This window comes from Neocloeon triangulifer, unplaced genomic scaffold (assembly GCF_031216515.1).
Source record: "Neocloeon triangulifer isolate White Clay Creek 2 clone unplaced genomic scaffold, ASM3121651v1 ptg000009l, whole genome shotgun sequence".
Lineage (NCBI taxonomy): Eukaryota > Metazoa > Arthropoda > Insecta > Ephemeroptera > Baetidae > Neocloeon > Neocloeon triangulifer.
Genome location: NW_026775551.1, coordinates 5,404,462 through 5,430,992, shown reverse-complemented (window position 1 = coordinate 5,430,992; position 26,531 = coordinate 5,404,462). Strand labels below are relative to the sequence as shown.

General features: G+C 34.7%; 1 protein-coding gene across 2 annotated transcripts in view; it reads right to left on the bottom strand.

Moving 5' to 3' along the window:
- The window catches only part of LOC132195578 (inhibitory POU protein), a 45,048-nt gene extending 18,718 nt beyond the window's left edge, over window positions 1-26,330 (bottom strand). For both annotated transcript variants that reach the window (XM_059617674.1, XM_059617675.1), the window contains exons 1-2: window positions 25,953-26,330; window positions 9,138-9,185 (exon numbers count right to left, since the gene is read on the bottom strand). In XM_059617674.1, coding sequence (XP_059473657.1) covers window positions 9,138-9,185; window positions 25,953-26,105 — 201 coding nt within the window. In that variant the 5' untranslated portion in view covers window positions 26,106-26,330. The remainder of the gene's footprint in view (window positions 1-9,137; window positions 9,186-25,952) is intronic.
- Between the last annotated feature and the right edge of the window lie 201 nt (window positions 26,331-26,531).

The window sequence follows — 26,531 nt, the reverse complement described above, 5'->3', positions numbered from 1 at the left end:
AATAATTAACTCTCCCAATTGTTGATAGTGTGCGTTTCGTTCTAATAAGTGTAGTGTAGATTGATTTTTTTGAGACAAAAAACAAGATAATTTACTGACTCACTAAAAAAACTAATTATTTCTTTATTAAAAGCTAAAATTTTCGTATGCACAGTTTCAGTAAAACTGCGTAAAAACCTGTTTAAAATTAATTTTCTGTTTTTGTTAATCTTGATTGATTAATTTTATTTCATTCATTACTCTTCAGCATTTGAAAATAAAAAATGTAAAAATTGAAGACGGGCAAACCTCGCTGCAAAGAATGATGAAAAAATAAAAGGACAATAACGAAGGTGGTCTGCGATCTGCTGGTACTTTAAAAACCTGGGGTTTTGTTGCGTCCAACTAAAACTAATTGTAAGTGTCAGGAATTTAAAAAAATTTCAAAATAAAAATTTGAAGATTTTAATTAAATAAAAAGAAATTAATTTTGCAACGGAGTCAGCTAATAACTTCAGACATTATAACATTGCCAGAAATTTCCAAGGTATTTGAAATCCACCTCGACTGTTAGCATTTAAGGATAAAAGTTTTTATGCTGCATCTGTTTTTAATTTTTTTAATTAAGAATATGCTTTTCTCTTTTTATTTGGGAAAAAATTTGAGCTCATTAATTTGTGAGCTCCCGAGGAGGAAAAAATAATCGTGATTAGTCATATAATAAAAGCGGCGGTGCAACACCCTTGCAAACAAACAGCGCGAGAGCAACATATGGCGCGGCACACACTTATCTTTCTCAAGCATCTCGGGTGTGTGTATGTGTGTGTTATTGTTATTAATTAGTCTGTTCGTTCTCCCATCGGCATTGCTCTCTCCGCGAGAAAGTGTGGGGCTGGACAAATTATTATTGCACTGACAAGCACTCTCATCAATTACAAACTTGCGCTCCTTTATCATTTCTGCTCTTGTTGAGAGGAAAAAACCGCCAACAGGAGATTCAATAATTGGGTGTATTTTATAAGCAGCAAATAAAAAAAGGAGCACTTAATTTCAGACTCAGACTATTGTAATTAAATTTTTTTAATTTGCTTCAGGTGTGATAAAGAGGAAGATTCTATAAATAAATAATTCATTTTTTATTGCATATTTAAAATTAGTTAAATTAATTGATTATAAGAAGTTTCGTTTATTATTATTATTTTCCATTTCTTGTATGTATCTCAAAATGGGCAGTGCAATAAAAAACTTTATTTGAAACTATATATGATTTAGTCCTTCTTGTTGCCTATAGTTTTAAAATTATGAAATTGTGAATTAACTGCAGAAATTTTGTAAACATTTCACCCAAAAAAAGGGAAGAGATTTTCCACTTTGGCCAGCAACAACAATTCCCGGCAGAATTGCAATATTTACTTTTCCCAGGTGTGTGAATTGCGCCCGCTCTCAGTCGGAGCTGCTTTTCTCGTTCTCTGTGCAATGCAATAGGACCGCGTGTGTGCGCGCTCGAGTATTGATTTCCGTGGTGGGAAACAACATTACTCATGAATTTGTATCAATCATAATAAAACGCGGCAAGTATCAATCATACAAACCCCGGCTCTTTCTCTCTCCAACTGCGCGTTGTGTGGGGTAATATTTTCCACTGGCGTGTCATATCCGCAGAATGATGAACAGCGAATCTAATTTAATTTGCACACATACGGCAATTTGTGTGCAAAACTCAACCAAGCACACACATACAGAACCGACAGCTCGCTACTTCAATCCATCCACCAATTGAAATGATTCAGTAGGAGAGATTTCTTCTCTGCTTTTCCAGCTAAAGGTGTAATTTGACATTGACTCTTCCTGCATGAAAGATCGAGCATTGAAAAAATAACAATTTCTGGGACACGACGACTTGGCTCAAATTTAAAAAATAATTTAATATTTTTATTATAATTCAAATGAAAGTGAAGTAATCGGGCTTTTTCCTTGTTGAAAATTTTTTTATCAATAAAAAAACGACTCTCTACCAGTTTCTGCGACCCTATTTCATGAGCAAGAAAAAATATAAAAAATCAGCAAAATAAAAAACACCTTTTTTAACAAATTCTTTTAGAATCTTGAAACTAACAAATGTAAAAACGTATTTCATGCGCATGAAACCAAATTTTCAACCAGGATAAAGCCCATTTCTTCACTTTCATGATATTCTCCTCAAGTGCCAATTTCTTCAATATAATTTAAATGTCTTGAAACCCCTATGAAGCTTTGTATTTCTATCCATTTCTAACAATAAGTTTTAATTTCGCCCAATTTATTGCTAACAATTTTTATTAGATTAGATTAGATTAGATAATTGTTTTATTCATTTGAGCACAAATTTACAGTCATCAACAAGCACAAAAATACCTCCAAAACATGTTAATGTTGCCCGTAGAACACGTCAAGTCTTTACATGCGAATTAAAATTATGTCCGAAAAACTCGAACCGATTGTAAAACATATTATCATACAACACCTTCTTTACAAGTTTCTGAAAATCTTTGCATTGAATTCTATTTTTTATTAAATTTGGAAAATGATTGAATATTTTTGCAACCATTACAAGAGGGCTTTGACAGGTCATAGTTAGTATTGTATTCATTACTATGTTGTTGTGTATTTGTCTAATTATTAAATCGCATTCAATTTGGTGGGAAAAAATTAGATCACTTTGAGAAAAATCAAATAAATTGATTTGATAATTGGAGAGGATTTTTAAAGCGGCCTTTAAAACAATTATCACAATTAAAATCCTTAATTCTTTAAATAAAAATGATTAGACTTAAAGAATGTACTAAGTAGAGTTAATTAATTTTGAAGTTATGTAAAACTTAATGCTAGTTTCAACCCCTTCTTCTTATTTTCAAATTTCACATATTTTTTATCCTCCGAGAAGAATAATTAATTATTTAATAGAATAATTTTTCAATTTTAAATTAATTTCTTAACTTTAATTTACGTTTTGATCTTAGTAAGTTTGTTTGGTCAGCATAATATTGTAGAACAGAGGGGATTGGAGCATTTATATATAAATCATAACAACACGGGCGTGCATCACTGCTTCAGTTACACGCTCTATTACCACAGAGTGTAATTTAATTATGCATAAAACCGTGGCGCGCTAGAGGGACTGGCGTCCGCTCGTCCGTCCATCGGATGCGCCTTTCGAAGCGTTTGCTGGCGGGTGCAGCTCCACACCCTCGTATTGTGTGCACTCCGCCTGCACACCCCTCTGCACCGACTACGAGGATTATCATTTCCGTGGGCGAGTGAAATTCAAAAGCGCCGACAATATATATATATATTGTGTTTCGCAAAAGCAGGCGGGCGAAATTTCATCATTTGCAAAACTGCGCCTGCTAATCCCATCGCGTTGACCCGGAAAAAAACGATGGCGGCGGATTACGAGCGGGATTTGAACGGCCAATGGCACTTTTCCGGTCCGGCCCAAACCGATGAGAGCTGATGGCATTTTCCGCGTGGAAAAACGTTTCAGGTTCTATTTCTCAAATTACCATTACGGCCTTTTTTTCGTAAATATTGCCAATCGCAAAATAAAAATATTTTCTATTTAAAAACGATAAAAAAGGGATAAAATAAAAAGGTTTTGGTTTTTGCTGACAGGTTCCATTTTTAAAATGCATGATAAAACGCCGGATTTGAATAATTCACTTTTTTAGGGATTTATAATGTGGCGTCAATTCATTCAATAGCAGAAATTCTTTCAATTAATATCAAGCAATTAAATTTAAATATTGAATAATACTAAATGTGATGAATGTTCTACGTACGCAATTCACTGGCAGAGCAGATTTATTACACTCCTTTTATACCTTCTGCGCAAAAACCGAAATTGGTGCTTGATGGTTTAATTATTTCAGCCCCCATGATATCGTTTCCACTCTACCGTTGCAATTACAAAGACAAAGAATATACACACGGAGCCAATTTAACACAAGCACTAAACTTCGCTCCCCCTTGCTGAGAGCGAGAGAACATATCTTTTAGGTCACAGTAAAAAATCGTTTTGAATTAGCCAGCGGTAAGTGTAAATTATTGCACTTGTTGGCCGCAAACTTGTCCAAATTACCCTCAATTCATTGCCGAGAACAGCAGACAGGGGCGCGCACGACTGCTCCAAATAAATTAGACTCATTTTTTTTTTGTTCAAATTCCCAACGCCAGACCGCAAGAGAGAGTGAGAGGAAGAGCTCGCAAATGAGTTGGTGATTTAGCTCACTTAATTTATTGCACATCTTTATTTAGGGGAAACAACAGTTTAGCGTCGGAAAGTGGCGTACGTTGAATAAAAAGAGAAATAAACCGAAATTATTTAATCTCGAGAATGAATAGTTGATAAATTCTTCTAATAAAAATTAGTTTTTGAGGACATGGTATTACACTTAATTGATATGTTGTGTGTATTGGAAATATAATTGTAGTTAATTTTATGAAAAAGTTTTGAAGAACCTTAATTCCAAACTGAAAAAAATTTGCAGTTCCAGCACACACAAAAATTAACTCAAAAAAAAATGAAAACTTTTTTATTTTTAATTTGCAGCACAAATACAAATAAAAATAGACATAATTATTGAAACAAAAAATTATGCAGTAAATCCTTAACACCAAAAGATATCAAAATCTGACCTTCCCCTTCCCCTACCCCAACCAAATCCACATCCTTTCTTAATCTTTTTTCTCACTTTTAGTTTTCAGCTTTGTTTGTCATCATCGCGTGGACCAAAATTAAGGATATGCCAGCAAAAAATGATGATTTTTTAAATAAAGTTGAACCCAAAAACAAAACAAAAAATAAAACAAAAAATAATAATAATTTGGGTGGTGCCTTCTGTACCACCAATAAAGGGCACAGGCCGACAAGACTTTGTCTTGGCCTGACCCTAAAAAAAAACGTGGATTTTTTTCTATTTTGCCTGATCTGGCGTGATCCTAAACAACATTTTGTGTATTTGGTTGATGCAGAAATTATATCTGAACTTGATATTTAATTTTATCTCAAGAAAACGGCTTGTAAGTTCTAAATTTACAAATAATTTCCATTGATTTTAGTTCGATAAAGGAATGTTGATTTGAATTTTTAATTTACCGAGGCTCACTGCGGCGGATGGGGTCTTTTTGATCTCGGAAGTTTTAGCAAAATTTTTGCTAGTGGTGATGCCGTTTTGTCCAACAATCTCTTTTTCTAAATAATTGTTTTTCAAAAATTGAATGTAAACAATGTATTTGTAACAATGTGGACAAATAAACAACAATAATAATAACAATTTTACATGAAATTTTAATTATTATTTTTATTGATATTTTAGAAATGATGAAAGCGGTCTAGGTTGCGGTTGGTACAAGAACGTCGTCTACTTTTAGTGCACAATATAGAATTATCATAAAAAATTATTGTTACTACAAAAGGCCGCCGTTAAAATTATAAAAGCCGGCTGTGTCGGCGCCCCAACGGGGAGTTGTGCTAATACAAATAATAATTAGTTGCCGTGTGCAACAATGATAGCGCGGTCCACGAGTTTCAAAGTTTAAGCATCAGCAGCTACCGTATTAATGAGTTGTTAATTATTCACGAACTAATTTAAAATTTCATCCTCTACCCTCTCCCGGAGAGTTATAATTTCAAAAGTCTCTACCCCTTTTACGACAACGCGCGCCGTTACACACAGATATTATCATTTCGCTGCCATTCACCAGAGCGGGTCTCTCTCTCTCTGCTTGCCAAAAGTTGTAACGAAATGTTATTACTGCTGGCGCAACTCTCTCAGGCCCCCGTCATGCTTCATTTTATTAAACAAATCATTTTTGGGCTTTAAATTAGCAGAGCGCAATAAATTTCCACGCTCATCAGTTATTTACAAGCGAGCCAGACGTCAAGTCTCTCTTGCCATTTGACCCCCGGGCGCAAAGGTTTACATCATTTCAACGCAGAACTAAAGCGCATGGCAAGAAAATTACATAATTGTCGAGTAAATTTAAAGTCGGAAATAAAAATAATAGAACATTTATTCGACAAAAAACATTACTTTATCTTGGCAATTATTATTTATTTTTTTTTTTTTGTCTTTTAAAAGCTTCAAAATTATTATATTTTAGACTCTTTGATTTTTTTCCCCGTCGAAAGCAATTTGATATTTAATTTTCAGATATTTCTGTACAAATTAAATTTAATTTATTATTATATCCCATACTGCATGAATTGAATTGTATCTAGCCCAGATGCTCCTTAGTAGGAATTAGTAAACCTATCTTTGCATTCCAATTGTCAGACGCGTGATTTAATTTACTCATTTTACTAATAATTTCATTATTTCTAACTCTTAATTTATTTTAAAGATTTGTTAATAAGGTAAATAATTTTAACTTTTTTAAGATTTTTTGTATCTAAAAGGTTTAATAGTTCATAATTTTACTCAGTTTAATGGATCATTTTGTTTTGGAAGTTTCTGTTTTCCTCAATTTTTTACCAATTTAATATTTTCACAAAAGCTTGATTTTTTCACCTAAATTTTTTGTCCAAGCAACGCTAACATGACCCGCGGCAGTGCTTTGATTAAGAGTTTTAATATTCCATAATTAATTGGATTTTTCACAAAAAGAGCGAGTTCTGCGATTTATAACAGAGTGCCCGGAGCTGCATAATAATGTCCTTATTTATCGGGAAAATGCCTCGTGTTTATTGTTCCTTTCAATCGCAACTCATTTTGAAAAACAGGCCCAAAGACATTTGTTACGACGAACAGTCATGTGATTTGTTCCTGTTTGTCCGAGGGGAAGGAATTAAGTTACATATCAATTGAAGTTGCTGAGAATCTACAAAGTTAATATTTTTTTAGGGTCAGGCCAAGACAGAGTCTTGTCGGCCTATGCCTTTTTTAATTTTTCTTATTTTCTTTTCTTATAAAAAAAGATTGAAATTAATTTTGGTATATTATAAAAATATAAACTCACTTAGTTGCAACAAAGAACTAAAGAACAAATAAAAAGTTTAATATTAAAGAACCGTGATCAAAATTTATAATTATGGATTTTATATTAAATATTTCTGCTCATTTTTCCAATTATTTTTTATGACTTGAGACTTGAGTGGAATAAATAATAATTTATTAAATGCTGTAGATTTTTATTGGCGATAAAATATTAATTTTACTCTCAATTCTAAAAGCAATTGTTTTGCAACTATTTTGAACTTATAGAAGAATAAATAATCCAATAAATTTGAATTAATTTTGATCAAATAAATGGTAAAACGAAAATAAATGGTGAATTGACAGGTACAATAATTATTCCTGCACCTGTCTGGCCGTGAAATGTCGAAAAGGGAAAGCACTCGCTGACGGACATGCAGACAAAGCAAAACAACCCTGTCGGACCCCCCATGTTATATACGTGTGTAACGGCGCTGAGCAAACAGGCCTGATAATTACAATTATGATGAGCTCGCTCCGGCTACATCCATCTCTGCTGCACACAACGCAACGTTTTATTTTTGTTCGCCGCGCGAGAGAGAGAAAGAGAGAGAGCGGCAGCATTTTTCAAGTGCCTTCTATCTGACACATGTCGCAATGCCAACAAAAATATTGTCTGTGCGTACGCAGCACCCCTTTGTGTGTGAGTATCAACCCCTGTGTATATGTACATATCCCCTCATTTATTATACATGGCCCCTCCCCTCCCTACGCCAGTGCATTACGTACTGTGCAGCGCAAGACTGCAGCATTATCAAAAGCTATTATCAAAATACCTTTTATCACTCGGGAAACTTTTCATATACATACGAGAGCCGATTTCAATCGCGGATCCAAAGGGTTGACAGATAAATGTAAACAGAAATCTCTCGCAGCGCTTTATCTTTGCTCGCAGCGGTTTTGCCATGTAAGCACACCTCAATTATTTGGTCAAATGTGTCGCTGATGCTCTCGAGATAGCTTTTTCATCGCTGCTGTGGCTGACAGAGACACTCCAAACAGTCCAAATTGAGCTTGTGATTGTATCGAATGTTTCGGGGTGTAGAGCAAGAAGGTGTGAACTGAATTTTCGCTGTAAATAAACTGATTTTTTTTGCGAGAAAAAACTAAGAAATTCATTGAATATTTAAATTCTCATTAATTCTGGTTTCCTGGAAATTTGAATTCTACAGAAGCAGTGAATTTTATTTAAATTATCAAGGTATTTATTTCATAATAATAATAATAACAATAATGGTAATAATAGTAATAGTAATAATAATAATATTAATAATAATAATAATAATTATAACAACGACAACAACAACAACAACAACAACAACAATAATAATGATAATAATAATAATAACAATAATAATACATTTCTAAATTGATTTTTTTTTGTTTTTTTTAATTGGAAATGTGCAGCAAAAAGTTTATCCATTCATAATAGGCTAGTTGTGTTTTATTTTCCTAAAATTTTTAATTTATATAAACAAGATACATAAATAATTTTAAAAAATTCCGACAAAAAGAGAAAATTTTAATCTAAATAAGAGCATATTTGAAAAATGGAACATTTCCCCTAAAATATGATTGCGTGTTGATGAGTAAAAAAACAGATATTGAATCTTGATATGACAAGCGCCACCTGTCCTTCTCCACAAAGCAAAAAACCAGTTTTTTTCCATCATTGCCGAACAAGCACCCCTCGCCACCCGTCAACTCTACGCGCGCATTCATGCCTGAAAAAGACACTGATTTTGTGACTTTGCCCCTGCTCGGCCCCCATAAAAAGCCACAGTGACGATTTCCGCTGCGTTGCTGTCAAAACAGGCTCGATTTTGAATTTAAAGCCGGCCGGGGCGAACGCGTCGATCACAGCGGAACAAGTTGGGGTCGCAAATCTGCTCCTCTCAAGGAGGAGAGACAACAGCTGGCCCTCATCACGCAGCGCTATTGTCTCATTGTTTAGTCATTGTTGCGATATGGGATTAGAGTGAATAGAGAGACTCGTCCTGGCCTCATTATATGTAGAGACGCTTCTCGTTGAGCAGAAAGTGGAGCGCAGCGTTTGTTTACATATACTTTTTTTAAATAAATAAAAAATGATAATAATAGAAACAATGGAGGATAAAAGAGGTTTAAACGAGTTCAAGGACTTACATTGTGTCTTGGAGACCAACTTCCACATACATCCTCCAAGATGCGGGACTGAAACAGCAGAATCACGCATTTCAGTCATTGCATAATAGAAAAATACATTTGGAGCAACAGCAAATTTTAATTTTCACTCAACGCTAAACACAATTTAAATCAATAATAATAACAAATAAAATTAAAACAAAAAACATTATAAAATTAATAAAATTTCTTCAAAAATACAGCATACCAAACAAATCAAATTAGTTATAAAAAAGTTTAAATTTTTATTTCGTTTCGATTAAAAGATAAAATAAGATCACTAAATTTTATTGATTTATTCAGTTTATTCTCTTTTAAAATAATTAAAAATCTTTTGAAAAGGAGAAAAAGAACATTTTTTGTGATTTATTAATATAATTTTGAGTAAACAATTAAAAAATAAATAAATACATCATACAAATTATAAATTTTATATTGATTAGTTCTAATTTGTATAAACCGACTGTTTATATAATTTGATCTTATATCTGACAATTTACCCTGATGCAAAAAATAAACGCGTTTCCGTCCAGTTTTCTCACAGATATTAAGCTGATTTAGCTGATCGCTCCTTTCCCCTTCATACCAAAGTGAAGCAATATATCGTACACAGTTTTTCTAAACCCACTGCTCGGGGCCAGATTACCCACTTTCGCAGCCGAATTACGCGTGCAGCGATAATGAAATTTGAATTACGTCAACTCTCACACTCGAGCTCCTCACTGGCGGGCAATCATCATAATTGACATGTTACATGCAGAATGATTATGTTTTCCCACTAATTGTTTCGTACTTGGAGCCACGTGTGCGCGACACGTGTCGGCGCGTGTCCTTGTTACTACAACCACTTTAGCTGCTTCCCGCATTGCGCGCACCCACGGCGGTGCGGCGGCCTCGGGGGTGGCAAAGCAATAGCCAAGAATTTCAATTTGATGTTAGCTTTGCCAAATCACTCGGAATAATTGAGATTGTTGGATTGATAACGATATCAGCGGTTTCCTCTGAAACGTTTTCTTGAGAAATAAAAAAAATATGGATTAAACCGTGGAAATCACAAATTATATTAAATTGTTGTTTGTTTGTCAAAATTGTTACATCATATTGTTTACAATCAATTGTTGAAAACAATTCAATTGATAAGAAAGGAATTTTTGGACAAAACGGCACCACCACTAGCAAGAGTTTTGCTAAAACATCCGAGATTAACTTCTTTTGCACTTAAAAAACGCAAAAAATTTACTTTTATTATTAGTAAAATAAAAAAATTATTCAATTTAATCTCTTTTTAACAAATTTCAAGTCCCTTGATGAACAATTTTATTCAGTCTCCACAGTTGTAGATTTTACATTCTACGATTTTAGTATATATCCTATGAAAAAAATGGAGTTCCTTAGGTTTTAATGAATTTAATTTATTTAAAATAATTATTTTTTATACTATTCTTTTGGTCTATAATTAGTTTCCCCTGTTGAAACAGAGGAGCACTTCTTTGCACCATATTCTTCGAAAGACAAACTTCAAAACTTCACTGTCCGTCTCATGTTTGCTCTTCGCATGCATAATTAAACATGTTCCAAAAATACGGAAGTTTCCCTGTCCCGCTCTAATTACTTCACCCCAAATAATCGTGACCGCCGAAAGTTTCTTCCTCGATGCATCCCCGCGCTTCGAGGAAAACGACGACGCCGAAAGCATTCAAATTCCCTTTCTTTGCAAGTCTTTATTTTTCTCGCGCTTAATTCCTCATTAGTTGAGAGTCTTAAAGCAAGTTAAGCTGCTAACTTTTGGCTTTTGCCGAGTTTACAACTGCGCTAATCCTATCGCATTAGCCGGCGCGCGCATCTGCATAAGCCGCAAGAAAGGGCTGCTGCACTGCCATCATCTCCGCCGCCGCACCGGCAACTTAAATTTCTTGTCTCTCGCGCCTGAATAATTAATCAGCTCTTGACACAACTTTAATTAAATACCGCCCCAGCTCTCTTCGTCCGAACTGCAGCGGTAATAGCCGAAAACTTTTAGCCCTTCGACGTTTTACTGCCGAGAGAAGAAATTTTGGTCGACATCAGAGGTAATTGTTTCGTTCGCCGGCCGCGCCGGAGAACGACCCTGGAATGGAAACAAAAACGCTCCGCCCCGAGAGTCGCGTTGCACGTTGCCATTCCACCAATGGGCGCAAAGAAATATCGATCTTGCGAACCGCAGCCACCTAACTGATGTCCCCTGCCGCCTGCCCGAGTCGCAGTTTTTGCAATTAGTGCGACGAAAATCGAGTTCTGGACACCCTAAACCTCTAAATTGATAGAATTAAAAATAAACCAGGAAAAAACAAAGCAAAATATTTTCCAAATAACTTAAAATCTCTCCTAATTATGAGATGAATTTAAAAAAACTCAACCATCTGAATATTAAATAGAAAAATCTGCAGAACTCAATTTTTAGAGGGAATTCATATAGAAATAATTAACTTAAACGTGCCAATTCATACTCTCAATTCTCAATTAGTATAATTTAGATTATAATTTAGACTTCAATTTGAAAAATTAATGAAACACCAAATTACCATAATAATAAATTTATCAATTTCAAATTATTTGACAGTTTTCAGCAAATCGAGGATTCGCACTCATCAATCCATTTTCATCCCTCGCTCACAGCCCCTCCAGATAGCCAACTGGTCTCTCAAACTAAGGATTAATTATTCATGGGCTCACCGAGAGGTACAGAGGGGGCTAATCTTTTTAAAATGGCGCAAACTTTGTCGTGTGTGTAGTGAATAATGTTGGTGAATAAAATATCAGAGTGAAATGTTAATGCAATCTCTCACTGCTCTCGAGAATAAATTATTTATAAGGCCGGTTAGGTTTTTTAAAAATATGCATGAGCACCGACCACTGCCTGTCACCGCATGAGCTCCCATCTCCTTTTATAAAATTCCTTGCAAAATTAAATCGACTAAATTTCATTTATCTTTAAAAACTGTTGCAAAATCTCTGTATAATTCTATGATTAATTGAATATATAGCAATATTGAGAGAATAATCACCAAAGTATTAAACAAAATTTAATAGTAATTAATAAAATTATATATGTTCGATTAGATGAGAGTTTTAACCATGACAACACAATCAAAAGTTAAAATTAAGTAGATATCTTAATAGAGCTGCTGAATTATATGAACAGAATTGCAATATCATCTCTAGATAATTTAAAAAAAAAACTTTTCGTAACTAAAATATAAAAACATAATTGATAAAGTTTAATATTTTTACAAGATATTTTATTTGTGTTTATTTATTTTAAACAATATTTATGACAAAAAATTAATATAAAATATTGAACATATTCAAATTGAACTTTATCCTTCAATTTATAAATAATTATAGGATAATTTAGTTTAATTTAATCAATTTAATCAGATCACTCCGCAAAATCATTAACAAATAAACATGAAATGAGTCAAAAATAAGTTCAATTTATTATGATATATAATAATTTTCCAAATTTTAGGTAGGAGGACTAATTGTAAGATGTGTTAAAGTAATTGATTTACTCGCCGAAAAATCCTTTATTTAATGTATAAATATTAAGCACATTTTATTTTCTATCAGCATGAGATATTTAGAAAAAAGTTTGACTTGTGTTTTTACTGCAGCTATTCGATTTAAAAATGTGGAATAAATTTTAATTATTACGAAATGATGAAGTAAAATTTCTGGAAAAAAAAACATATATTTTGATTTTCCCTTCGCATAATTAATAAAAAATTGAAACCATACACATCATCATTGAGGAAAAGCGAATGGAAATCGGCGATAATAATTTTTGATAATTGGCGGCGGCGAATAAAAGGGCGCGCGGGAAGGGCGGCGCGGCCGACAATAAGACGGATGGAGCGCGCGCTGCTGAATAAATTATGATGCATCGACAAATCGATTAGACCCCACAATGCGCGACATCAAACTATGCACCTACACACATTCACAATCGATAGCGACAACAACAGAGACTGCACACGTTGCTTGGAAAATTGTGCGCTCGCGTCGGAAGCCGCGGGGGCAATAACGCGATGTCATTGAGCGATGATTTGGAGTTATGGTGCAATTTTATCGAGCCCACGAGACCGCCGGCCCGCATGATCTAGGAGCGCGACGTGCGCGGAACGCACAAAAAGCGACGCGCATTATTCCGACCGTTCGTTCGTCCCGCCGCGAATACCGAGTAGCTGCGCCGCGTGCACCACCAGAAAAAAATATAAATAAAGCCAAAACGCCGCGCCAGACTCGCCCGCGGCACATAAATAACAAAGGTGCTGCACCTGCAAATTGATGCTGCGTCGTTTTGTGCGCTTAAGGGGTGTCATCAATCACTTTTTAAATTGCTATACACGAAAATTTAAATAAAGAACGTCAAATTTAAAACTATTCCCAGAATTTCTTTATTAAATTATTGTTTAAATATTTAAAATAGACTACAATAATACTTTTATTTTTATTTGGTGTCAAGTCCATTTCAGAACAGCAGATTTTTTTAAGTTGGGACTAATCGTAAACACAGATATTTGATTGCAAAGTTTCTTTCTTGAAAAGTGGCATCGTCCGAGCTTATCAATTGAATTATTCCACATTAATTTGGCACTTCCCAGTACTGCATTCAAAAAGGAAGTAAATTTAGTTGCAAATTTATGCCATAAGTGTATCTTTTTGAACTCTTGATAAATAAAATTGGAAGAAATTCAAATTTTATCATATTTATATATAAACATGATTTATCCCTGTATGTGCAGCCTTTGTGATAGATCAATGAACAAGATTTTGCAAATAAATTTAAAAATGTTTGCATAAAGATTTTTGCAGCAACTCTAAAATTTTGCAAAGAGCCTATTATTATTATTATTATTTTTGTTATTTTTAATCTTTAATGTCTCTAATTGTCACATAAGAATGCATAATACAAACCATAATATGGATGCTTCAAACCTTTTACGGATATGATTTTTTATTTAAATTTAAATCAATAACTAACTGAGGTTATTTAATTGCAATTAATTGTTTAGTATGATCACACCAGTGCAAGGATGTCCCACAGAGAAAAAAAATATAGAAAGAAAAGTATATATAATGCAAATATTATTATTATTATTATTGTTGTTTACTTGTCCACATTGTTACAAATACATTGTTTACATTCAATTTTTGGAAAACAAGAGATTGTTGGACTAAAAGGCATCACCACTATCAAAAATTTTGCAAAAACTTCCAAGATCAAAAAGATCCCATCCGCCGCAAAATAATCTCAAAATTTTTCTCAATATAACAATAAAAGCAAAGGAATAATAAAAAATGATGATAAACCCCTTAATTTAGCCCGTTAAAGTTTGCAATTAATTCCACCAAAATAATTTGGAATTTTTCAGAAAGAGTCTGAAAAAGATTCTTTTGTAACCAATTTTTAAATAAGTTGTCGGCTCTAAAAATATCCTTTTCTTTTTCGTGCAGTGGCTCAATTTCCCAGCATAACGAGTTGAAAGAACTTTGACTTTGACAGCAGAAGTCTCTTTACGCAGATAACCCTTAGAAAAAACAACGCGTCTCTCTCTATAAAACGCAAAAGTCCAGCGAATACTTTGATCAAGCAAAGCCTTGAAGTCGTTCTCAAATTGCCTCAGGTCGTTAATGAGTTTGGACACTTGGTGTGTCTCATTCATTGCTGTCTCGGCATCAAAGCCTGAGCGACCGCTTGCCAAATATTGGATCAAAAATGCAAAATTCGAGCTCGTGAATAATTTAGGGACGCGACCCCGCCTCAAAGTACCCCCGATGGTAATCAGGTCTCTCTGCAAAATTCCATTTTTGTTTGCATTTTCCAAATTGCCAGGACGCGCGGCGGTGTTTTCGTCGAGAGGAGGAAAATAAAAGGCAGTGAAAATAAAAGAGTGTGTATATGAAATAAAGAGAGAGAGAGAAGGCAGGGCGCGTTTTTAAAATGTAAGTCCCGCACTTTTCGGTCCCCCAGGAGATGCAGAGGGCACGACTCTTCCTCGCTCAGCTCTCACACACACACGCGCTCCGCAGGGAGTTGACGAGGATATTTGCTTTTTGCAGATAGAATGTGATAAATACGAACAACACCGAGCGAACTATCTCAGACTTAAATGCGCATTATCCACGCTCTAAACGCACTGCAGCCAAGCAAATAATGGCCTTCCATAAAGAAATTCAATTTGAATTACGCGGCAGTCGGGCGTGCAGACAAATAAACATTACAAGTCCTCCCAGAGCCGAGGTAATTAAAATTAACTGCTGCCGCGGAAATAAGTTAATGCACCAAGTAGAATTGCAACGAACGACTACTGCAATTCTCAAAGGGATGAGAAAAACACTCGACCCCGTCGACCTCACTTTTGTGTTCACTCCACATCATTCCAATTAGTTGATTAAGATCAAATTATAAAGGGTTCACTAATTTGGTTGAAGCAGAAATAAATAATATTGCAGTTTTTATTTAAAAAAATTTTATGTTTAATTTTAATTATTAATAATTTAATAAAAATAAGTAAAATAGCTATGTGAGAATATCTAGAAGTTTGCTTTATTTTAATTTATTTACGTTTTAATTAGGATCTGTGAGAGATAATGTTGTTAGCCAAAAGTATATTTAATTTACAATAGAAAAAAAATTGGAGTGCAATGGTTTGGAAGTTTTAAAAATTCAGATAAAAATAAAAGAAAATTATATGAACAAAAATACTTTTTTAAATTTTTGTTAATAAAAAAATCTTTATTGTTTGACGTCAAGTAAAGAATTATATTTTAAACTTTCAACTTTCAACTTACTCCAAACTCGAAAAAAGAAAAAAGCTAACAAAAGGAGGGCTTGGCGTGTAAAATATTCCGCTGCCGTAGCGGGACATTTTCCTTTATTCGCGCCGCTCCATCTCAGGTCTACAGGGGCCGCTACTGATGGAGGAGCGTTGCAGTTCTGTAGTAAAATAAGAACATAATGTCGGGACGTGACCAAAATATACCGCAGTGAGCAGAAATAACCAGGAGACTCCGGCAAGGATGGCCACGTGCTGCGCGAAACAAAACTCGCCCTTTCTCGGTTCGTCTTTACGGCTCGGCACGCACCTCCCTACATCGCACACCTTTTCCCCAATTACATGCAAATTGATGCATAAACCAAGGAGCGGATTGAAATGCAGAGAGGGAAGAACCCCGCGGGCGGAGTCCGTCTTTCCCTCTGCTCAAAAAAGGCGCTCTCTGGCTCGAAATGGAATTGTTCGCCGGCTAAAGAAATGGCAGCAATTTGTTTTCGGAGAGAGCAGTTGTTTCCAAATGAAAAATTCAACGCTCATATGCGTGACAAAATTAAGGAGACTGTTATAAAAAGTGAAATTTTTCAGCATGCCAGAGGATTTTGTTGTTGCTGAAACGCAGGTTTTCTTATGTTTATATAAAGATGTACATTCGATTGATACCCTGAACCATTTATATTTAAAAAAACTTCGGGAACCTATTAATTATTTCACAATATATTTGTATTGATTTATGGTCATAAGTATTGTTTATAAGTTGAATTACAATAAAAATTAGTGAGAACAAGTTAAAAATATTAAAATTTTATAATTAATAGTTAATTAATTTGTTAAATAACTTTAACTAAATATTATCGAATATTGTTTAAAAAAATATATATAAAATTGATATTTATTTAATAAAATAATTGAAAATGTTAAAACAAGATAATATAATTAATATTATAAATTGTAAGCAATTATTTTTAAAACTGAAATTATCTTATGATTGTTTCCGACAATTTGCTATGCAAATGCTCATCTGACAAATCGAACCATACTGGTGTGTAATTCGATCTGACTGGACTGGCAAGAGCAGCAGCAACTATTAGGCCCTCTAATGTCAGCAAAACACGGCCGCGTAATTTGATACTTTATTGTGATACTTGTTCAATTTGGCTCGAAATGCGCGAGGCTCCCGTTACAGTGCCAGATGGTCCGAGATTCTCCCTGAGTATAGCATTAGCGCAAATCTATAAATATTAAATAAAAGCCAAATAATAATCTGCACCATTCCCTCGCCCCATTCAAAAAGACGAGAGCGGCATCGATTCTCTGCGGATGTTCATTTTATTGAGGGCGCAATATTGGTCTTTTTCATCCTATACAGATTTTTTTTTTTAATTTTCCCCTGCAATCATCAAGCATGATTCTATTGAGGTTTTCCGTATAATTTTTTGTTTTACATCGAATAAAAAAACCTAATGATCCTCATAATAAAATTTGAAAATGTGTTAAAATTAAATAATTTTTTTTTTAAATGAAATGCAAACTTTCAATATATAATGGTAATTTTTCTGAATCATTCTGAGATTATTCTCGCTCTTGATGAGTATTCGCGTTGCGGTGATAATTAATTCCAACTGGTTCGCTTCCCATAAGCAGGTGCTGTCATTCGAGAGGGAGAAGAACTCTCCAAATTTCAAAAGGGGCTAAAACTTTACAAGTGGATAATAATGTCATGTGAAATTTAGAGAGAGGGCGGCGGGTCAGGTGTCCGCATTCCCAATGCTCGTTCGCTCATCGTCACCCATTGCCAGCCAGCGCAGAGTCAGTCATTATGACAAATACATAAAAGAGCCCCGCTGAAAATTTCGAGTGAACTAGAACTTCCATAAGGAGACTTTCAAAATTCAGGATCTTAAACTCTTCATGTTTAATTTAAAGATCCTCTCCGTTCAAGTGTATTGCTCTCTATTCTGAAAAATTGCTAAATTTTTAGTATATCTTGTGAAAACACTATTTGAAAATTCCGAACCGTTGCGTCTCAATCAAAAGAAAACCTAAATACGAGTGATTCACGCGAAAAACGTGTGAGAATTAGTAGCCAATCAGATCCATTTGTTTGTTCCTAAAACTACAGACTTTGGTCACATTGGCGCTGCGATCGCTGATTTTGCCAAGTTGTCTGCATCGCTGTGGGGCATTAGTGGCAAAATCAGCGATCGCAGCGCCAATGTGACCAAATTCTGTAGTTTTTGGAACAAACTGATGGATCTGATTGGCAACTCAATTCTCACACGTTTTTCGCGCGATTCACTCGTATTTAGGTTTTCTTTTGATTGAGACGCAACGGTTCGGAATTTTTAAATAGTGTTTTCACAAGATATACTCGAAATTTAGCAATCTTTCAGAATAAAGATCAATACAAACGACCGGAGTGGATCTTTAAAATTTGGCTTTGTTTGATGAAAGTTTATTTAGTTCAAAAATCAAAATCTTGCTTTCTGCCTCAGCAAATAAATTTGAATAAAACTTCAGATTTTTTTAAAGAAATTATTTTATATAAAAAAAGTTTTGTTGTTACTTGTAATTTAAGTTTATTTGCACGTTTTTTTGATGAAAAATTAGATCAGTAGAGTTGGGTTAAGGGATCATGGTTGGAGCGGCTCAAAATTAGCCCTTCTCTCTCTTGGTTCGTCGCAACCCCGTGGCAGGTAAGGACCCGTGAAGCCTCATCCGCCTTCTGTCTTCGCTCATAATTTATTTGGCCGGTCGAAAACGTGTCACGAGGATTGCGTGCGATGCGGTCGTTAAAGAGCAGGCCGTACAGAGTCCCTTCCGCGCGGTCCGTCCACTCGCAGGTAAGTCAATACAACATAATGATGACACAAGCGATTAGTGAATATTTCATGTGTACAGAGCGAGAGAAACGATGCGTCTTATTCCTCGGGGCCACGCGAACCGACAATCGCCTGTCAATTGACGACCGACCTAATTGATACTTTCGTGGGAAGCCACTTTGCGCCAAAGGTTGCACAACACGGCGGTGCCTACAAATGTCAATTACAAGTGATACCTTTCAATACCTATCAAACGCAATTCTATTGCTTTTTTTCTTAAAAAAAAAAAAAAAAAAAAAAAAAAAAAAAAAAAAAAAAAATGCTTTCTAGAAAGAAAAAAATAATAATATCCTCATTGTTGTAAAACTGCTGAATCTTTAAATCTCAGACCAGAAGTGAATGCAAGGTTTGGCGTTACAAAAATTAAATTAGTTTAATTTTTAATAAATCAACGTTTAAATTTCCCAATTTCCCATAATACAGAAAACAGAAATTTTGAAATTCACGAACAATTTTTTAATTTTAATTAAAATTTGTTCAACATTCAGGTTTATGTGCACTTCAATTTCATATTCAGAATCAAAAAAAAAAATTTGGTTCACAGTTACTGGATTTTTCGATTTTGTTTTGCAGGTTGCATTTTCCAATCTTCTTTGGAATCGGTTTATATTGTTAAAATTAAAATTTCAAGCTGATTTTTTATTAGTTTGTAAATTTAAAATATTAAAAAAAGTTGATTGAACAAGAAATTTCAAAACAAAACCTGATTGAGTCGCCGTTATTTGTCCTAAAATCAAAGGTCATAAAATAAATTGTCCTAAATTTTTCATTTCATTTGTCCTAAATTTCAAGTGTCCTAAAAATAAGTGTCCTAAAAATTTGAAAATCTTAAAAGGGTTTATTGATCAAAAATTCAATCTATGCTCTGCAAAGAAAGGCAAAGGAGAGATAAATTGGATTGTTCGTTAACAGGGAGAAAATGCCAATAAATTTCTGATTCATACAAATGAAAAAAAAATTAGAATCAATCAACTTGAACAAAATTTAAATCCTTGGGATTTAAAATTATTGTTTCTATTCATAATTTTTATTTTATCTTTCTGAATAATCATTTGTTGGCTAAAACAATGAAAAATATATTATTGAATAGCTCTTTTTATCAATTTAACAAAAAATGTATTTATTTTCACCAGCTCAATTGTATATTTTTTTTAAACTTTTGAAATAAAAAAATATAAATTTTATCCCCTTTGTAAGACTTTAGCACGTTTCCGAAATTCAATGAGCCGTGAGTGAAAGTTGACAGGTGATCGCGTGACGGTAGCGCACACCTGTTTTGCGATAAGGGGGAGCTAACAAAATAGAGAGAGAGCGCATAAATGATAGAACTCTCTAGTGTTGCAGCCGCAATAACTATCATTTCATTCTCGCGGGTGCCACCCCTTCCTGCCGCGCGCGCTCACCTCCCTCATTATATTTCGTTAAAACGCCAAATCGATCCGCACACAACTTCTGTGCTGCAGCGAAAAGTACGAAATAATGCCCTTGTTGCAGCCATAAATACACGCACGCGGCCACTATTACTTTTGCTCCCTCAGGTGCGACACACAATAAAAAATAACAAACACCTTCTGACCGGAAACCGATATGTTCGCCAACAATATGGGCTGGGAAAAAGTACAAAGTTTTGCTGCCAGTGTTGCTTTTGTATCTGGACGTGTGTTTTTTTTCATAATTTAATTTGTGCTCTCGAATTGTATTGTATTTTTTCGTACCAAGAAAATAATGAAATTATCACCAGGTGCAAAGTGCAAAGGGTGTTTGAAATATATAAAAAGGATAAAAACGTGCTTTATGTGACACAATAGTAAATAATGTACTTTAAATTTTAAATAGTAAAACTTTTGACTCATATCATGCAAATTTATTATCAAATGTATAAAGCTGATTATATTTTTAATACATAGTACAATTAAACCTGAATCTAATTTACATTTTTAATTTGTGCTCAGGCGTTTTATTTTTAATCAGTTCATGTAAAAATAGTTATTTGTACGATTTTAACATTCAGCTGCATAATATATAAATAGTTGAAACTTTGTAAGAAAAGAAGAAGTGTAAAATTATTAAAGTAACTTTTGATGTATTGGAAATGATGAATAAAATATTATAATGAAAAGTTGACACTCAAAAGATGATCATGGAAATGAAGAAATCGGGCTTTTTCTTCATTTCCAAATTAAATTAGTAACTTTATTCTTTAAGCTATAATGAAGAAAAATAATATATACTATAAAAAATTAACACATTGCTGGTAATAATTTTAATTGTTATTGGCAGAACGCTCAAAAAATCAAATTAATAATAGCAAAAAATTGATCTTGATGCGGTTCTTGGATATTTGCGTGCATCAAAGCTAAGAGAAAAAATTTAAAAATTGAATTGTTACTAGATATAATCTATTTTTTTCTTCTTAAATTAAAATATGAGTAAATTTATTTTAAACTTTGTGTATTGATTTGTATCGTTTTCCGTCTTCGCTCTCAACAAACAAACAAAACTACTGTTTCCTGCTGCTGAGCCCTGCGCTCTCCTTTTCCACAACAAACAAAAAGAAAATCCTATCGCAAATTCCTAATGCTTTCCTGCTCTGGAAACTTGGCAGCCGGAAAGGGCGAAAGTCTTGAGCGTATGATTTTTCTTTCCGCGCACAAAAGCAGCGCTAGCGGAGATAAAACAGCGCACACGAGAGAGAGTTTCCGCCCCATCGTCGTGCGTCGATCCACCGGGGGCCGAGTTAATGGAAGTTGACGCTAAGTGATTCCTAAATCCGGTAGTAAGACACTGTTGAGCTCAGTGTAAGTACGTCTCGCCAATAGGATCAAAGTAAAACCCTCAAAGCAGCACTTCTTCTTGTGCAGCAGCCTCGGGACCCGCAGCGTGTGCTGAAAAAAAATTTTTTTCAAGCCGCGGTCACGGTTCGATAGCAACTGGTGCTGCATGCATATCCACCCAGCTGGCGGCACAATTAAAAATTTATGCTGAGGTCATTTCCTCGATATAACAAGGCGTGAAATCCGGCGTGATTTGCCGCTCGGATAATTTAAAAAGCTGACAATGTGACGTAACAACAGGTTATGCAAATAATTCATTTCCGCGTTTGATTGACTCAATTCTTTTGATTATTTACATTTTTATCATCTTAATAAGTACCCACTGGCCGGGCTTAGAAAATCTAATTATTAAAAAAAAAAACGGATTGGTTTAGCCACAATAAAAAAAAAAACACCATAATTTGTTTCTTCTGATAACTTCTGCCTTTAAGTTTCATTGCGTTGATTGTAGTAAATTATAATTTATATGCCCTTCAAAATATAAAATTTTCGATTGTATAAAACATCAGAATTATGTAAGTAAATATTTCGATTACTTACCAACACCAACTGGAGCTCAGTAAGCACAATTCACTCGATAACCCAGCAGTCAGCTTTTTACATTCGCGGATTTTGAGACCGAAAATCGAAACTAAACTTATACTTTTGAGAGTGAACAGATCAACTTCTTCTCATAACAATTAACTGATTTGTACTGCTTTAGAGAAAGAGAGATCGAAATGCCTTCTGCTCTGCATTCCTACTCCTTCGCTTATCGTCTCTACCCCCTGTTGCCATATTTACAAAATTTTTGTTTTCTTCAAAACAGACCAAATTCCAAGCTGCCTCAGTATGCGTTTGAATAGTGCGGAGGAATGTCATGCAGTGAATTTTGTTTGTGTTCATCAAAAATGAAGAAATGAACTTGCCGTCCTGTGGGATCGGATTATTTTTAGCTGTTGAAAATTTAAAATTCCTATCGATTTCATCACAGAAGCAGCACAGAAGTAAGTCCACGGCTGGCATAAAGAAAACCGAGTAAGTAGAAACAAATTTATAATATTTGCTGTCCAGATTCCCTTATCCATTTGCTATCCAGAACACAAATAAGCTTTGTCCAATCATCATTATTAAATTTGTTTAATTCTTCTTAAATTTCATCATCGGTGAGAAAAATTGTTTTTTATTCTTCAATACTTTTTTAGGTCAAGATAGAGTTTTGGAAGTTTTCACTTTCGAACAATCTACTGAATTATTGAAGTGAAGAAAACGGGCCTTTACTGCAAAAACTGCATTATTTATTTAAAATATTATTTTCAAATATTTGAATTAATTAATAGAAGTAAATAATGTGAAATGAAATGAAAGTGAATGAAAGTGCTTTTCCTCGTTGAAAAATTGTTCTTTTTCTTATTTAAAAAAAGTACCAGTTTCGGTCGCTGTGTGCAACTCTATTTTGTGAGCATGAAAAAAATACAATAATCAGGAAATTGAAAAAAAAACCACTTCCTTATTAATTTTTAAGTGATTTTTCAATTTTCTGAATTTTCATATTTTTTCTTGCTTATTAAACAGGGTCGCACATCGCGACCGAAACTGGCAGAGTGGTTTTTTTTTAATTAATAAAATACAATATTTTCCATATTTCCAACAAGGATAGGCACTTCCACGATCGTCTCCTCGTACTGAATCAATTATTTTTCAATTCAAAATTCAAAGCTAATGCAAGAAAGGCTTTTCCAAAGTCTAAAATTGCCAGAGAAAAGCGATCGAGCTGCGTTTGAAAGTAGGTCAGGTGTTTGCGAGCAATTCCCACGAGGACGCGCGTTATTTCGGCCTGCGCGTGATGTTGTTGACGCGTGTGTTTGCATCGGCCGGTTGCATAAATATCAAAGGCGGCAGGCGTTTTAATGCAGGTCGTGGGTGCTTTGAATGGAATGGCCGCGCATGCAGTCAAAGCGTGGCGGCGGCGAATTGTGAATGTGTTGGCGGGCGTACGTCTCTCTCATTAGAAATGCGGCCTTGCTGAAATAATAATAACTTGACGTTCGTTCAACCGGCATCCATTTTTGATAGCCTCATCAAATATAAAACAGAAAAGCGAGTGAGTCGCTCTCTCGCCGCCCCGTTTAAAGAGCGCCGACGCCGCCGCTTTTCCGCACAAATCTTGCCCCGCTTTTTGCGCCCAGCAACTTCAGCGTGTTCCTCTTCGACAGCCCGAAATAGAAACACAAGCTCAGCTCGAACGGTCTCGGGCTCCATTCAGGATTCGCCGGGAAAGTTCAAGAGTAAGTGATGATGAGAGTTGATGATTTATTATCAAATTGGGCCTTGACTTAGTGGACGATTTTAATTTTACTTGGTTCTAACAATATTTGCAGAAGCAAAAAGAGGGATTGCGTGAATCTGGTTTAATTAGTTTTTCTGTGGAATTATGTAATTTTTTACTTTCCGTTTGAGGTTATTTTAAGAACTTTTGTTGCTAACAATAAGAATAAACGATAACAAATATTGAAGATACCGTTTATATCATATTACTTCTCAGTCAGTGGTGCTAGTTTCTATTTCAGATAATGCTTAATTCTTTCTATTTGACAATTTTCATACTCGAATTATAATTTGCTATTTCTTGGGATGTTTAATTTTATATATAGAAATTTATTAAACACAAAATGTGTGCAGCTTTTCAACGTACAATTAATTATTTATAATTCATTCTTGCAGCTTCAGACAAGCTTAAATTATTTTTACAGCATTCACTAAAATGATACAAGTTAATTTTCCTCCCACATTTTTCACAATCGCAATCATTATTTACATTTGAATGGTAATTTTTATTCTTACAAAATAGAAAGTGAAATCCGTGTACTTCATATCTGGTAATTAAATGTCTGTTTTAAAAACACGGTTTCTTCCAGCTCGGATTGGTCATTGCAGGAGTGTCATAAAATTGAGGATCAATTTCTGAGATTTTGTAAAGCTGATTTTCAATAAATTTTTGGTAACTATCTGTCTCTGTGAGCTCAAATTTCTTTACTAAATCAGTGACGAGGAAATTTGTCTCGGCCAACTCGTAGACTAGTCTAGACTTTTTGAATTTAGATACTTGCAAGGCTTTCTTAAGGAATCGAGATTTAGCACTTTAATTTTAATTGGTATATTTTCCATTTTTAAACTTATAATTCTTCTGTTTACACAGGAACTTGAGAAAATTCAATGACTCATCAACTGAAATAATATAATATTATATTATTCTATAGAATAGCAAAATGTAATTTTTTAATTAATCAATAAGATTGTTGGATTTTAATATGATCAATATGAATCGATCATTTATTTCCGAAGTCCTGACTGAACTTATTAGATTTTCCATTCAAGTTTTGAACGAGAACAAAGTAATGATGCATGGCATTTATTTCTATGAAAAGTACCAGCACTTTATACATTTTCATTTTTACCGTCCCTTTGGAAAAAAACTTTACAGTTTCTATTCCATCAAGGAAAAACGCAAATCCCCAGATGCAAAATTGTTGAATAGCAGTTTGTGCCGGCAGGTAGATTTGCTTTTTTTCGGTCAATGCGCGCGTCCATTCACTCCGGAGAGGCGCATAATCACAACAATCCGGCTTTCCTCTGTGAAGGCAAAGTGTAGCGAGCGACACACTATATTTGGCAACGTTATTTCAACACGGCGGCAAAGCTGTGAGTTTGGAAAGTGACTGGCAAGCTCTTGAGCCGCCTCTGGCCCAGGATTTTTAATAATTCACGGTTTAAAGCTGAAGTGCAAAGTCTGTAAACACCGCCGTGGCGTGGCTGCCGCTCCAATTTATTGTGCACGTGCGATTCGCCACCTCCGCATAACCCAAATCTGCTTGGATTTTGTGCATTCTTTTAGATTTAGATGGGAAATTACAGTGAAAGCCAATTTCATTTGACAGCAAAAATATAATTTAACTTTCTTGGATATAAAGAAAAATGCAATTGAAGACATAAAATTGAAAGAAGTTAAATTTTTTTCCATTCAATTAGCTTATTTTAACAAGTTATAATACGAAATATTACTGCAAAAATATGTAAAATTGATTCTCTTCAAGGCAGATGATGAAAAAATTTTGTGGTTTTAACCAACATTGCCAATAATTCAAGCAAACTAAAAGCCTTCTGATCCTTATTTAAAAATATTTCTAATATTATAGTATTTTTTATTCTTTAAAAATTATTTAAACAATAAATTCATGAAAATTAAGTGCATAAAAATGAAAATTTTGCTTTGCAAATTGTACTCACAGTTGTGTTGGCCATGCACCTCCTCATGGGGTCAGAGGGCGAGCGGTAGGTGGGCGAGTACCTGCCGCCTGAAAAGCACGAGCCAGGGCCCGTCAGGCTGGTGGGGTGCAGGCTCGGCGGTTTCGAGTTGATCATCTTCTCGGACGCGTACATGTCCCTCAACAGAAGGTCATCGTCCGTGTGCGTCCACTTAAACGTGCTTGGTGTTGGCTTGGGCAAAGTCCTCAAGGGACGCCGAAATCGCTCGGCGATTCGGACTCGATGTCGTGTGCGACCTCGATTCGATTGAAAGTTAAATTATGAAGATAATCGCTGATTAATAAATGTTATGATTAAATATTTCTGTAATTTTCAATAATTCGTCGACCTCTCGTCAGTGCAAATACGAGGGTTGTACTGACTTCACCATTCGGGCTCGAAGGATGCGTGCAGGAATATTGCATAAAGAGGCGTGGCCAGCCAGGGGCTGCAACCTGCCTCACGCTCAGTCGGGGGCGCAAGCGTGGCCACCACCGTTCTCTGCTGCTCTGCCGCGAAACCCGGAAACCTGCACACAAATTATGATAAGTTCAACAGCCT